This window comes from Balaenoptera ricei, chromosome 1, assembly GCF_028023285.1.
Source record: "Balaenoptera ricei isolate mBalRic1 chromosome 1, mBalRic1.hap2, whole genome shotgun sequence".
NCBI classification, from domain to species: domain Eukaryota; kingdom Metazoa; phylum Chordata; class Mammalia; order Artiodactyla; family Balaenopteridae; genus Balaenoptera; species Balaenoptera ricei.
The window spans coordinates 172,537,009-172,550,575 of NC_082639.1; the positions used below are offsets into that span (position 1 = coordinate 172,537,009).

General features: G+C 39.2%; 1 protein-coding gene across 1 annotated transcript; it reads right to left on the reverse strand.

Annotated features, from left to right (window-relative positions):
* Window positions 1-4,206: 4,206 nt before the first annotated feature.
* FAM177B (family with sequence similarity 177 member B) lies at window positions 4,207-8,022 on the reverse strand. Its single transcript, XM_059935849.1, has 4 exons — window positions 7,855-8,022; window positions 7,503-7,569; window positions 4,748-4,845; window positions 4,207-4,389 (listed from the first exon to the last, which is right to left on the reverse strand). Exons 1-4 carry the CDS (start codon window positions 8,020-8,022, stop codon window positions 4,207-4,209), a joined length of 516 nt encoding a protein of 171 aa, XP_059791832.1.
* Between the last annotated feature and the right edge of the window lie 5,545 nt (window positions 8,023-13,567).

Below are 13,567 nucleotides of genomic sequence, written 5' to 3' on the forward strand. Positions count from 1 at the left end.
CAAAAAAATAAACAACCCAATCCAAAAATGGGCAGAAGACCTAAATAGACATTTCTCCAAAGAAGACATACAGATTGCCAACACACACATGAAAGAATGCTCAACATCATTAATCATTAGAGAACTGCAAATCAAAACTACAATGCGATATCATCTCACACCAATCAGAATTGCCATCATCAAAAAATCTACAAACAATAAATGCTGGAGAGGGTGTGGAGAAAAGGGAACCCTCTTGCACTGTTGGTGTGAATGTAAATTGATACAGCCACTATGGAGAACAGTATGGAGCTTCCTTAAAAAATTAAAAACAGAACTACCATATGACCCAGCAACCCCACTACTGGGCATATACCCTGAGAAAACCATAATTCCAAAAGAGTCATGTACCAATATGTTCATTGCAGCTCTACTTACAATAGCCAGGACATGTAAGCAACCTAAGTGTCCATCGACAGATGAATGGATAAACAAGATGTGGCACATATATACAGTGGAATATTACTCAGCCATAAAAAGAAATGAAACTGAGTTATTTGTAGTGAGGTGGATGGACCTAGAGTCTGTCATACAGAGTGAAGTAAGTCAGAAAGAGGAAAACAAATACCATATGCTAACACACATATATGGAATCTAAAAAAAAATAAAATGGTCATGAAGAACCTAGGGGCAAGACGGGAGTAAACACACAGACCTACTAGAGAATGGACTTGAGGACATGGGGAGGGGGAAGGGTAAGCTGGGACAAATTTAGAGAGCGGTAGTTTATATATGGACATATATACACTACCAAATGTAAAATAGATAGCTAGTGGGAAGCAGTCGCATAGCACAGGGAGATCAGCTCGGTACTTTGTGACCAGCTAGAAGGGTGGGATAGGGAGGGTGGGAGGAAGGGAGACGCAAGAGGGAAGAGATATGGGGACATATGTATATGTATAACTGATTCACTTTGTTATAAAGTAGAAACTAACACACCATTGTAAAGCAATTATACTCCAATAAAGATGTTAAAAAAAAAAAGTGGGCAGAGAATCTGAATAGATATTTTTGCAAAGAAGACATAAGAAGGACAACAGATACATGAAAAAGTTCTCAACATAACTAGTCATCAGGGAAATGCAAATCAAAACCACATGCAATGTCATCCCACATCAGTTAGAATGGCTCTTTAAAAAAAAGACAAGAAATAACAGGTGTTGGGGAGGAGGTGGAGAAAAGGGAACTCTTGTGCACTGTTGGTGGGAATTTAAGTTAGTGTAGCCACTATGGAAAAAAAAGTATGGAGATTCCTCAAAAAACTAAAAATAGAACTACCATATGATCCTGCAATTCCACTCCTGGGTATATACCCAAAGAAAATGAAAACACTAATTCAAAAAGATACATGCACCCCCATGTTCATTGCAGCATTATTTACAATAGTCAAGACATGGAAGCAACCTAAGCGTCCATGGGTGAATGAATGAATGGATAAAGAAAATGTGGCATATATATACACAATGGAATATTGCTTAGCCATTAAAAAAAGGAAATTTTGCCATTTGTGACAACATGGAAGGACCTTAAAGGTATTATGCTAAGTGAACTAAGTCAGACAGAGAAAGACAAATACTGCATGATATCACTATGTGGAATCTAAAACAAACGAACAAATACCACCACCACCAACAAGAACCCAAAATCATAGATACAGCAACCAAATTGGCGGTTGCCAGAGGCAGGGAATAGTGGGTGGGCAAAACTGATGAAGGGGGTCAAAAGGTACAAACTTCCAGTTATAAATATTAATATTATTACCATTATTAATATTGTATATTTGTAAGTTCCTAAGAGAGTAGGTCTTGAAAGTTCTCATCACAAGAAAAAAAAATTCCTAACTCTGTGTGGTGATGCATGTTAACTAGACTTATTGTGGTGATGTTTTCACGGTATATACAAATATTGAATCATTATGTTCTATACCTGAAACTTATATAATGTTATATGTCAATTATATCTCAATAAAAATAAATAAATAAATACTAAAAAATAAAAGAGCTATGGAGTGGTCATCCTTCTCATGTGTAAGAAAGATGAGGAATGGAGACAGTACTGCTTAGGTATTTGCTTGCCAGAGTTGTTCTAGACCTACTGAAACATCTGCACTTGGGTTCCACGAGATACCTCAGTATCCTTCCAAAGAATTCTTTTCTGTTGCATAAATTACTTCAAATTGGATTTGATTCCTGCATCAAACCTGTTTTACACATGGGAACACTGAGAAGTTGAGTAACCTGGGCTATCAGGTTAGAAAGAGGCAGCCGAGCTGAGATCAAACCAGTATCGCTGTGACTTTTCAGCTTATAATTTATCCGTTATAGCACTGGAAGAAAGGGTTTCCCTTTCTTAGCTGTCTAAGGAGGTCCACACCCCTAAAAGTTAATTGCAGTCATGTGACTTGCTTTGGTGGAAGAAACATAAGCAGAGGTGACATGATTCATTCTTAGTGGAGACATTGATTGCCAGTGCTTAACTATCCACTTCACTTCTGCTTCCGCAGCCCTGAGAGTATCAGTTTGGAGGAAACATAGGATAAAGGAGCATGTGCTACTGAGCCAGCACCTGGAGAACACGGTGGGAAGCCATCTGAACTGATGGTGGACCTCCCATGACAAGGAAAGAAACTTTTGTTGTTTTAAGCCACTGAGATTTTGGAGTTGTCTGTTTATGCCGGATAACCTATCTTATCCTCATGTATTCAACTAACCACACGTTATTCGCTAGGCCTACTTCTGTCCTTGATTTCATATCAAATCAATTCCAACTTCCCATTCTCTTAGAGTTATTATTTCAGTTTTATATGGCCACATAGCAAACCACTCCACAACTTAAAATGACTTATTGTTTCTTATGACTCTGTTGGCTGATTGGTTCATCTGCTACGCATAGGGCAGGAGGAGGTCACTTACGTGTTTGCATTTGCTGGGGAGCATGGCTGGGGCTGGAATGCGTAAGATGGTCCTTCATCCTTGGGGTCCTCTCTCCACGTGGCCTCATATCATTCAGAAGGCTAACGCAAACTTCTTTACAACGTGAAGCTTTCTAAGAGGACAAGTCCCTGGTGCAAGTGTTTATCAAGCATCCAGTTGCACCCGATGTGCTACTATCTCATTGGCCAAAGCAAGTAACATAGCCAAGGCCAGAGTCAATGTAGGTGGGGCTATGTGAGGACAGGAATTCCAGAAGGCATGGTTCTTTGGGGACCTTCAATATAACAGTCTATAGCAGCCATTAATTAAGCATTAACAATGAATATTCACAGTTTTAAAAGAGTTTTCACATTTATTATTTCATTTCGTTTAACAGTAACCCTTGAGAAACAAATAAATGCCACCCCTATTTTACAAAGAAAGAGACTGGGGCTCAGAAATTTAGACACTTAAAATCACACGACTAGTAAAAAGCAGAATTGAGACTTGAACTCAGGTCTTTTTACTGCAAAACCTGTGTTTTTCTATATCACAGCTACCTTCGGCCAGCACAACCTGTGTTATCCAGGTATGATTTCCATGTTTGATCTTTACAGTTTTTGAAAATTTGTTGACAAGTAAACACGAGAGAATCATTCACTTTTTCCAAATACTTTTTCTAGAGCTTAGATTGTTTATTTATTTATTTTTGACATGTTTGGGGGGAAATGCACCCAACTCTCAAAGACTGCTATGTTGAAACAGAGTTATTAGCAATGTTTGCTTATTGCAAAGCAGCCCCAAGTAAGCCAACATAGCTATTGGGAAGGACACGGCTTATGTCAAACCCTGAAAGGATTTAGACTTCATAATACCCAAAGTTTCTTTTGAGGAACAGAGGGTCCTTTTCTATACCCTCGCCATGTGACAAAGAGTTTCAGCCTAAAACTCCCATGCCCAAGTTCCTTAAGGCATTTATACTACTGTGCAAATGTCAATACTAGTAGCCCACAACTGACGGACAGGACTTATATTACTGGGGTGGAGTTGGGTTGCTGGGCTTATAAATCAAAATTTATATTGAGAAAGAATCCACAATTGTTCTTATGATTGTTTACAATTCCTGGCTGCTGGAGAATAAATCACAAAGAGGTTAAGATCAGATCTGGCTCAGAAGTGCTACCTGTGGTGCTGTTGCCGTGGTAATCAATGACTGAGGAAGAGAGATCCAGGGGAACAATAGCCCCGCTGCCCATCAGGAGCTGGAATCTGCCTTCAGGCCCTCGCTGGATGAGATACTCCACTGAGGAATGCCCTCGGCAATGTCCTGTTGTCTCGTTCCATACTCTCGGCCCCCAGCCTCCAGGTGACACTTTTCATTGGGAACATTGGCTGGTTGGGCCTTTGATCCATTCCCTTCACTTTCCTTGTCACTTTCCTGATACAAAGAAGAATAAGGAAATGTTTAACAGTAAACCCAATACCTCTGATCTCCCCCTCTTGTAGAGACACCCTTATAAGAAGCTTCCCTTTTATGCGATCTCAGGCTTCACACTCGACTACCATCTACGAACTATCTCATGACCTTCTAACTTCACACAAGAGAGGCAAATACGAATAAGCATCATGGGGTGAGGGGCATTAGAAAAAGAAGTCAGTCCGACCATGGGAGCTCAGTGAAACTGCAGTTACATGAATTACCAGGTGGGAAAATACTCCTCTGTAAGGGCCCAAATCAGGAACAACCAACATTCCCATCTCAGGGCTCTTGGTGTCCCCATCAGGAGGTCACATACCTTGTTTTGTGTTCTATAGTACTCATTTAACACATACTGGTATTTGGGTTGATTAAGACCAAAGAAGACAGCAAATCTTCCACCAAGGAATTCACATGCTAGAAGAAAGAAAAACGCTTTGGTAAACTGAATTAATAATTAAAGCTTAGACTCAGTGGAGATGCCAAAAGTTTCAACTTGCCCTCAAATGGTCTATTACTATACTTAACTTCAAGGCTGACAAAAGATTTCAATTGCTCCAGACTCTCAAAAAGTCCTAGGACTCAAAGGGAATTTGTTAAATCTTCTGTCTTCACATAGGATTACATGTAAACTATCCTTTCCAGGTGAATATATCAGGGGAGATTTTCAAAATACTTAATAACAGGTACAGGTCCTGAGCAATCAGAACAGATGTTGTCCATCCCCATGCGTATCATCTGATCATCAGCTGTGAGTATGTTGCAAAGTATACCCAAAATTAAATCCAATGTTACTGAGACCCATGTCAGAAATTCTTCCATGCATCAAAACAAACTCCTTCCTAGCAGCAGTTTAAGGCCTTTCTTGTCTGCCTTCAGTCACAGTATCAAGGTGGCCTGCAGCCTCAGGGATTGTTAGAGTTAGGGATAAAGGTTTAGCATGAATAATGAGGGGTTTCCAAAAATGTCTCTCCTAGAGGTGTTCTCCTGTAAAAGTATAGGACTTCTGATGTGCCTCCCCCCGTTATAGGACTTTCTGATTCCCGTGATTCATTCCACTTCTGAAGAAACTGCTCATACAGTGCATCAAAATGATGTTCTCTCTTTTTTTTTAATGTGCTTTATCCTTTCAAAAATACTCTAGCTCTGTAATCTGTTTGTTTGCCACAGTGCCTAGTACATGTGCATAAGAGAAGTTTCTAAAACATTAGAATAAATCTCAGGAAATTTTCCTGTTTGTGACCTACTAGAATCTTACATGGAAAAAATTAATTACCAGTGTCGTCTGGGTTCCAGCTCTAACCAAAGTCTCTGTGTAAAGATCAGACTGTTAGCGTATCTATGCCTTCACTACAATCTGGAAGCCCCAGGCAGAAGCTCTTTCAGGCTACAGTTCCATTTGGAACCCTGAAGGCAGATTGATTCCCTGTGTGTCCTGCCCGTCATCTGAAGTCAAAGCCCAACATAGAAATCACTGTAGTCCCTGTTCTCGTTCACACTCTCATATTGCTGTACTGAGTTTTGCTTCTTTTACCTGATCTAATCTCTAAGGCTCCCTCCCTCCAAAACATTTCACCTCTTCAAACAGTCTTGCCCTAACTAAAGCATAGAAGTCTCTGGAAGGCAGCATTTCTTCTGCCAACATATTTTGGTTGAGGTAAGGTCAGTATTCACCTGGGTCTCTAAGGTAACTTCCAAATTACAAACCTTCCACCTTGATCAAAAAGCACTTAGGGGGCTTCCCTGGTGGCGCAGTGGTTGAGAGTCTGCCTGCCAATGCAGGGGACACGGGTTCGAGCCCTGGTCTGGGAAGATCCCACATGCTGCGGAGCAACTGGGCCCGTGAGCCACAACTACTGAGCCTGCGCGTCTGGAGCCTGTGCTCCGCAACGAGAGGCTGCGACAGTGAGAGGCCCGCGCACCGTGATTAAGAGTGGCCCCCACTCGCCACAACTAGAGAAAGCCCTCGCACAGAAACGAAGACCCAACACAGCCAAAAATAAATAAATAAAGTTAAAAAAAAAAAAAAAAGCACTTAGGGCTCATACCATCTGACTAAATCTCCCTTATCATTAATTTTAATGTGATTTAAAGACCCCCTGGTCACTTTCATGGTCCCCAAGCTGGCCTTGGCCAGACATACTTTCATAGCATTCTTAAGATGTCTCCTCTGTACGTCACCATTCCTGAGTATCCCAGTCTGTAGTCCCTACACTCCTCCTGCCGTGGAAGTTGTAACAACAAATTATCATCATAGGCGTGTTTACTGGCCGATATTACCTGTTGAATGTTAAGGCCCTTGAAAGCAAAGACTGTCATTCGTCTTTGTGTCCCAGGGTCCTGCTCAGTGCTGAGCATACATGAGCACTCAATAAATGTTTATTGAATGAATGAATGAAGATCAATTCCTAAGAGCTATATTTTATATTTTCTCAGATTCTTAAAGTTGTTTCCCCCCATCACATACACAAGCATATGCAAGTTAGAAGGAAATGAGTAATTAGATGTTGGCAATTGTGATTTTTAGAAAATTGGTGAAAGTCAAACAAAATAAGATTTAGTATTTTGTCTCTTGTAAATAGCCACTTAGGCCATTCATTATGCCCTTGGGAGGGATCAATAAAATTCTGTTTATAATAGAGTGATTATGAAAAGGGAACTTGGAACTGTGTCAGGTAACAATAGTTGAAAAAAGAAAAAACTTGGAAGTTTATTCAGGTGAAGAGTCACCTCAGGGAGGACTGACTATTGTCTTCAAATATTTGAAATTCTATGAAAGAGGAATCTGGACTGGTGTTGTCTGGCCTTTAAAAAGACAACTAGGATCACTGGGAAGAACTTTAAAAGAAGATAGAATAGAAGATAGAATTTACTAAAATGAGTTGAGAAAAGATGGCAGGGTCTGCCTGAAGATGTGAGGTTCTATGCCTTCGGGAATGTTCAAGCGTAGATATGGAAGCGACCAGTTCTTCAGAATACCATGGAGTGGATTAAACCACTGGAAGTCCCATCTAACTCTGAGGGTCTGTAAGTCTATATTTAAGGCAGAAAAAAATAACCTTAGCAGTACTTACTAGAAAATGAGGTCCTTGCTATTCGCCCTGCCCAAAACCATAGGTAGGACCCCCATGAAAGTTTAGACTGAAAAAAAAAGAGAAACCAAATCAGCGTAAATTAATAACAGGAGTGGTGACTGAAGAGTCTGCAGTGTAGAAGTTTCAAAATGCTTCGTAATAGGTTCCATTTCCTCTCATAGATGAGAAACCTAAGATTATCAAAATTATACGTTGATTGTACTTGGCTGTAGAAAGCAAACCAAGGAGAGCAAGGAATTAGCTTAAAACTGTGTTTTCCACAAATCTCATCTGCCTTAATCTCTCATTCACTCAGCCCCCATGTTCACTAATAATGATATTCTAAGCTTACAGGATCAAGTGTTGAATTTGTTCTCTGTTCCTCTTTTTCTTCCTCTTCTTCTGTGCTATATTCTTCCATGATGTCACCATCAACAAAATGGATAACTCTTCTGGGAGTCCTCCTCTTGGAAGGTCTACCCTTCTCTAGTTCTAACTGCTGGAAACTGTCTTTTTCCATAAGGAAAAAAACTGGTAAATGAAAAACAGGACGCCTTAAGACAATTTGCCCAGGACAGTGTTTATATAGCAGAGACGTGTCTAATTATTTTCAATGGATTGTAAAGACAGAGAGTTCAGAGGTAATCGCAGCTGTGATCTCATCAGTTCTTCAAATCCAAGAGAGGACAGTTCAGTTCTGTACCAAAACAGAAACGATTCAATTAGTAGTGAAAATGTGAACTTTGGGTCTTCAAACAAAATTGTCAACAGGGTTCCTTTATCCCTTATTAATTGCAAAAGCTGCCTGTGGAAATTCCTCAATCATTCTGATAAATACTGAGGAGCATTATAAGTAGTGGTAAAGAGTACAGGCTTTGCACAGACAGGTGAAAATATTTGCCAAGTATATGTCTGATAAGGGACTTATTTTCAGAATATATAAAACATAACTGCAATTTATAAAATATAAACAACTCAATTAAAATAAGGGCAAAGAATTTGAATAGACACTTTCCCAAAAATTTACAGATGCCAAATAAACTTAGGAGAAGTGCTCAATGTCATTAGTCATTAGAGAAATGCAAATAGAAACCATATGCGATATCACAACATAGTCACTAGGAGAAAATTAAAAAGACTAACAATACTAAATGTTGAGGGGTAAGTGAAGCAACTAGAACTCTCATAGATTGCTTGCCAGTGGGACTGCAACTAGTATGGCCACTTTGGAAAACAGTTTGGCAGTTTCTTAGAAGTCAAACATATACTTACCATATAATCTTGTAATTCCATGTCCAGATATTTTCCCAAGAGAAATGAAGATGTATATCCATCTAAAGGCTTTGTATGTGAACATTCATAGCAGCTGTATTTGTAAGAGCTCCAAACTGAAAACAATCCAAATATCCATTAACTGGTAAAAGATAAACAAAATGTGGTATATCTATTCAACAGAATACTGCTCAGCAATTAAAAGTAACGGACAACTAATATTTGCAATACCCTGAAGGAATCTCAAAAGCATTATGCTAAGTAAAAGAAGCATGTGAAATTTTAGAAAAGGCAAAATTACAGTGGTAGAAAACAGATCGGTGTTTGCTAGGGGTGAGAGGCTGTGGGAGGAGATTAACGACAAACGGGCAAAGGGAACTTTCTGGGGTGATAGAATTGTTCTAATAGATAGTATGATTGTAGTAGTGGTTACTCGACTGTGTATACATTTGTCAAAACGAATCAAAATCTAGCCTTAATTTTATTTAAGTTAAATCTTAATAAAGCTGACGAGCTTGGAGCCAGACTGCCTAGGTTCAAAATCCTGTTACTTAATATTCCAGCATCTTGGTTTCTTCATCTATAAAATAAGAATAATATAATTTGAAAATGTGTGTGAATATAGTACCGACCTTGTAAAATTAAGGAGTAAATGAGTGAAGACACATAAAGGACTCAGAACAATTCTTAGCAAACAGTAAGTATTTAATAAAAGCTAGCTATTGCCAAGTACTTATCACTTACTTAATGATGTATATATATCAGGCACTGTTCTAATGTAGTAAGTACACTCTTGTCTTAATATTTAATATATTTTAAGATTATGTCAGTAAATATGGCAGGCTGAGCTGATGTGGAAGAATTTTTCTTCCTGTTCCAAACACACAGAAACGCAGGATAAAATGAAACAAACAAAATATTAAAACAGGATGCACTAAGGAAGTAAGAAAGAGAGTCAGAGAGAGGAAGGGGAAGGAAGGGAGTGAGGGAGGGAAGAAGGAGGGGGAAAAGAGAAGAAAAGGAAGAAAGGAAGAAAGCTAACCCAGGTGTCAGGAAAAGAGAGGAAACTCAAAATCATACGGGTGAGCTGAAGCTGAGATAGTTCCTGGGGTTTCAGAACCAGATATAGGCCTTGGGGCTAGAGTTTTAATACTGGCGCAGAGAGGAGAGAGTCTAAATCACAAATCTCATGAGTGTGGGGAGCTGAAGTAAAGCTACCTGCATAAAACTAAGATAATAAAGTACTATCTTATCTACAAAATATGGACGAGTAAAACTACCTGTTGGCCTGCAAAAGTGGCAAAATAATTTGTCATCTCCTGGCAACTTGGGTAGAAATAGTCACCTGAAAAAAACTGGAGCCCGAGACCAGGACCCCATACTGGCACGTGGCCCAAATTCATAGCCCTCATACGGTATAAGGACCTATAAGGACCTGAAGCGAAGCTGAGTAACCTGAAGGCAGTGCAGCTCACAGAACTCTCAGATGCAAACGCAAAATCACCCTGGAGGGAGGCTTCAACAGGACAGGGAACGCTGGACCTCCACTAAAAATAACCCTGGCCAAAGATGTGCTCACTGCAAAAACTTACAAATCACATGACGAAACCAACCATCCTGAGGAGGGTTCAGCAAATGAAATGAAAAAAATGGGAGAGTCCTCATCCAAGAATGAGGAATAATAGAACAACATGAAACTTTAAAAATGAACATGGTTAATATATTCAAAGAGATAAAGGAAGCAAAACATTATAGTACCCAAAAGGAACAGGTTGATTTGAAAAGGAACCAAACAGAAATTCCAGAAATGAAATATATGGGAACATAGGATAGGTTGGCTGTAGATTAAACATAGTAAAGAAATCTGAGGAAATCTCTCATAAACAGCATAAAGATATATATATGTACATATATATATATATATATATTCTGTTAACATGAAAGAAAAGTTATGAGCTAAGAATAGATGAGAAAGTTCAATATACTTTTAATGGGAGTTCCAGAAGATGTGAATAGAAATAATGGGGGAGGTGATGTCTGAAGAGGTAATGGCTATGAATTTTCCATATTTGAAGAAAGACACAAATCTTCAAATATGAGAAACATGAAGAATACTAGAGGGATAAAAAAATAAAATCAAACCTAGATCATAGAAATTATAGAAAATCTTAAAGTTTATAATAGATAAGGCAGAATAGGCTAAAGGCTGACTTCAAATCAGCAACAACTGAGCCCAGAAGACAGTTGATTATTGTCATAAAGAATTCAATATCCAGCTAAACAATTTTTGAGAGTAAAATAATGACATTTTATGACCTATAAAAACTGAGTTAAGCATTCCTGCATCTTCACTGAACGATGAATAATATGATTCTGTGTCAAATAGAAGGAAAGTGAACGCAGAAGAGTGAGATGCAAGAAACAAATGTAAATGAACAAGTAAACAAAGTGAAACTCTTAATAGTGACTCTTAAAAACACTACTTTGGTAGGGCACAGTATAAAAACAAGAAGTATTAAGTATTAGATAACAATAACAAGAATATGAGGGGTTGACCTCTTTAAAGTATTGTTTTGGAATAGGTTGGAGAGGATTAGTATGCATGCTGACAATTTAAAGGTGACTAGCAAAATAATGGAATTAGAATGTATGGCTTCAAAACCAGTAGAAGAATAAAAAAAAGGAAATAAACAATCCAACAGAAGGCAGGAAAAAGGGGAGAAAGAGAGCAAAGGAAAAGCATGATTAATGAAAACACCGATAAAATATTAGAAATAATTCCAAATAAGTCAGTAATCATAATACATATGAGTGAATCAATTATCAGCCATCTATCAAAATGAAGACCAGCAGACTGACTTTTTAAAAGTTTTATGGGCAATAAAAACAAGATTGAATATACATATAAATATATATTCATACATACATATGTTTACGTATGTATGAATCAGTCACCAAATCTTATTTGTACAATGCCATTGTTAAAGGTCAGAGTTACAAAAAGCCTGTCAAGGGTTAAATTTGTTATCCAAAGCAAGGTGATGTGAGGCCTTCTCAGCCCAGGGTCCCCTGAGGAGTCTTAAAGGATATATACATGGTTTTTCCTGACTGACTTAGTGGCAGTGTATCACAAAAGAACCTTGGTGAGAAGTAGGAAGATTTGTTACTACTTAGTTTCTGATGCCAAAGAACAGCAAAAAAAAAAAAAAAGATCTTAACTTGGTGTTTAAAATATGCCGAGTATAACAGTATTGCAAAAGTAAATATTTTCAATGCCATGAGAAATAAAACATGCTCTATAACAATCAGAAGAAAATAAAAACATTTTCAAAAAACAACTCACCATTATTCCTCTGCTTTTTCTTTCATTGCTTTAATTGGCTTTGTTTGGTTTTGAAAGTAGTGCAAACTTTGGTGTTAGAATTTGTTCGGTAGATGATAAATGAATACAACTAGCCTTTGTGCTGACGTGGAAAGGTTCTCTTGCGTGTGTCTTACAGGGCGGAACGAATTTGAGTTGTGGGAAGGTGAGTTATGTTTACACGTGCAGCATTAAATAAACCCAGTGGCCCTCAAACTTGTCTTCATGTTAGGATTATCTGGGAGTCCTTTTTTAAAATTCCAAGGCCAGGACACACCGGAGACCCACAGTCTACTGGGGTGGGACATGGGCCTCAATTATTTTTGAGGCTGCCCTGGTGATTGCAATGGGCAGGCCAGTTTGGGGACCAGCGCCCGAAGGAGAGCAGGAAGAAATGTGACTTCTAAATTGAACAGACTTGTGGGATTTCCCTGGTGGTGCAGTGGTTAAGAATCTGCCTGCCAAGGCAGGGGACACAGGTTCAAGCCCTGGTCCGGGAAGATCCCACATGCTGCGGAGCAACTAAGCCCGTGCGCCACAACTACTGAGCCTGCGTTCTAGAGCCCATGAGGCACAGCTACTGAGCCCGCACGGTTAGAGCCCATGCTCTGCAACAAGAGAAGCCACCGCAATGAGAAGCCCGCGCACCGCAGCAAAGAGTAGCCCCTGCTCGCCGCAACTGGAGAAAGCCGGTGCGCAGCAACGAAGACCCAATGCAGCCAAAAATAAATAAATAAATTTGAATTGAACAGACTTGTGATTTAGTCATGCGGTGTACTGCAGAAACTTCCAATAGCCAAGCCTGGGCTAAGAAGTCTTGTTTATTTTTTTACAGGAGGATTTTTTTTGCTTTCTGCTTTCTGAGGCCTCCCTGCTTTGCCCCCAGCTGAAAAGCTTACGCATCAAAACTTTAAGAATAAGGCCTAACAGTCTCATTATAGTCAATTTACTCCTTTCCAGACCATCTCCCAACTCATACATTTCTGAACCAAATGAAGTACCCCAAGCCCCCATTCGCCTGTCTCACCCCTGTTATATTACAGACTAGTGATATCTGTTGGCTTTCTGAAGAAAACAGTAGTTTCTGCTTTTCAAAATAGTGTTGTGCATCTTTAAAATCAGAGGGTTCAAAAGGAGCAGAGTGGGCAAGAGAGATGGGGGAGGAGGAGGAGGGGTGGGGAGAGAGACAGACAGACAGAGAGAGAGAGAGAGAGAGAGAGAGAGAGAGAGAGAGAGAGAGAGAGAGAGAAGCTGGCTTACAGTCGATTTAGTGAATGCTTTTCTGCCACCTAATGGACGTTTCAGGATATGCTATGCAAAATTCATTTTTGTAATCACAGTGTCTGTCAATATAGAGGGGGCTCAATACTGAACTGTGTGGAATCTACTTATTTTTATTTACCAAAATCTTGGGAGCATTGCCAACTTCACA

Coding starts and splice junctions, on each gene's coding strand:
- FAM177B (XM_059935849.1), bottom strand. CDS start 8,022: ATGGAAAAAGACAGTTTCCAGCAGTTAGAACTAGAGAAGGGTAGACCT. Junction 7,570..7,854: donor CAAATTCAACACTTGATCCT/GTAAGCTTAGAA, acceptor TTTTTTTTTCAG/TCTAAACTTTCATGGGGGTC. Junction 4,846..7,502: donor AGCAAGGACCTCATTTTCTA/GTAAGTACTGCT, acceptor TCTTTCTTCTAG/CATGTGAATTCCTTGGTGGA.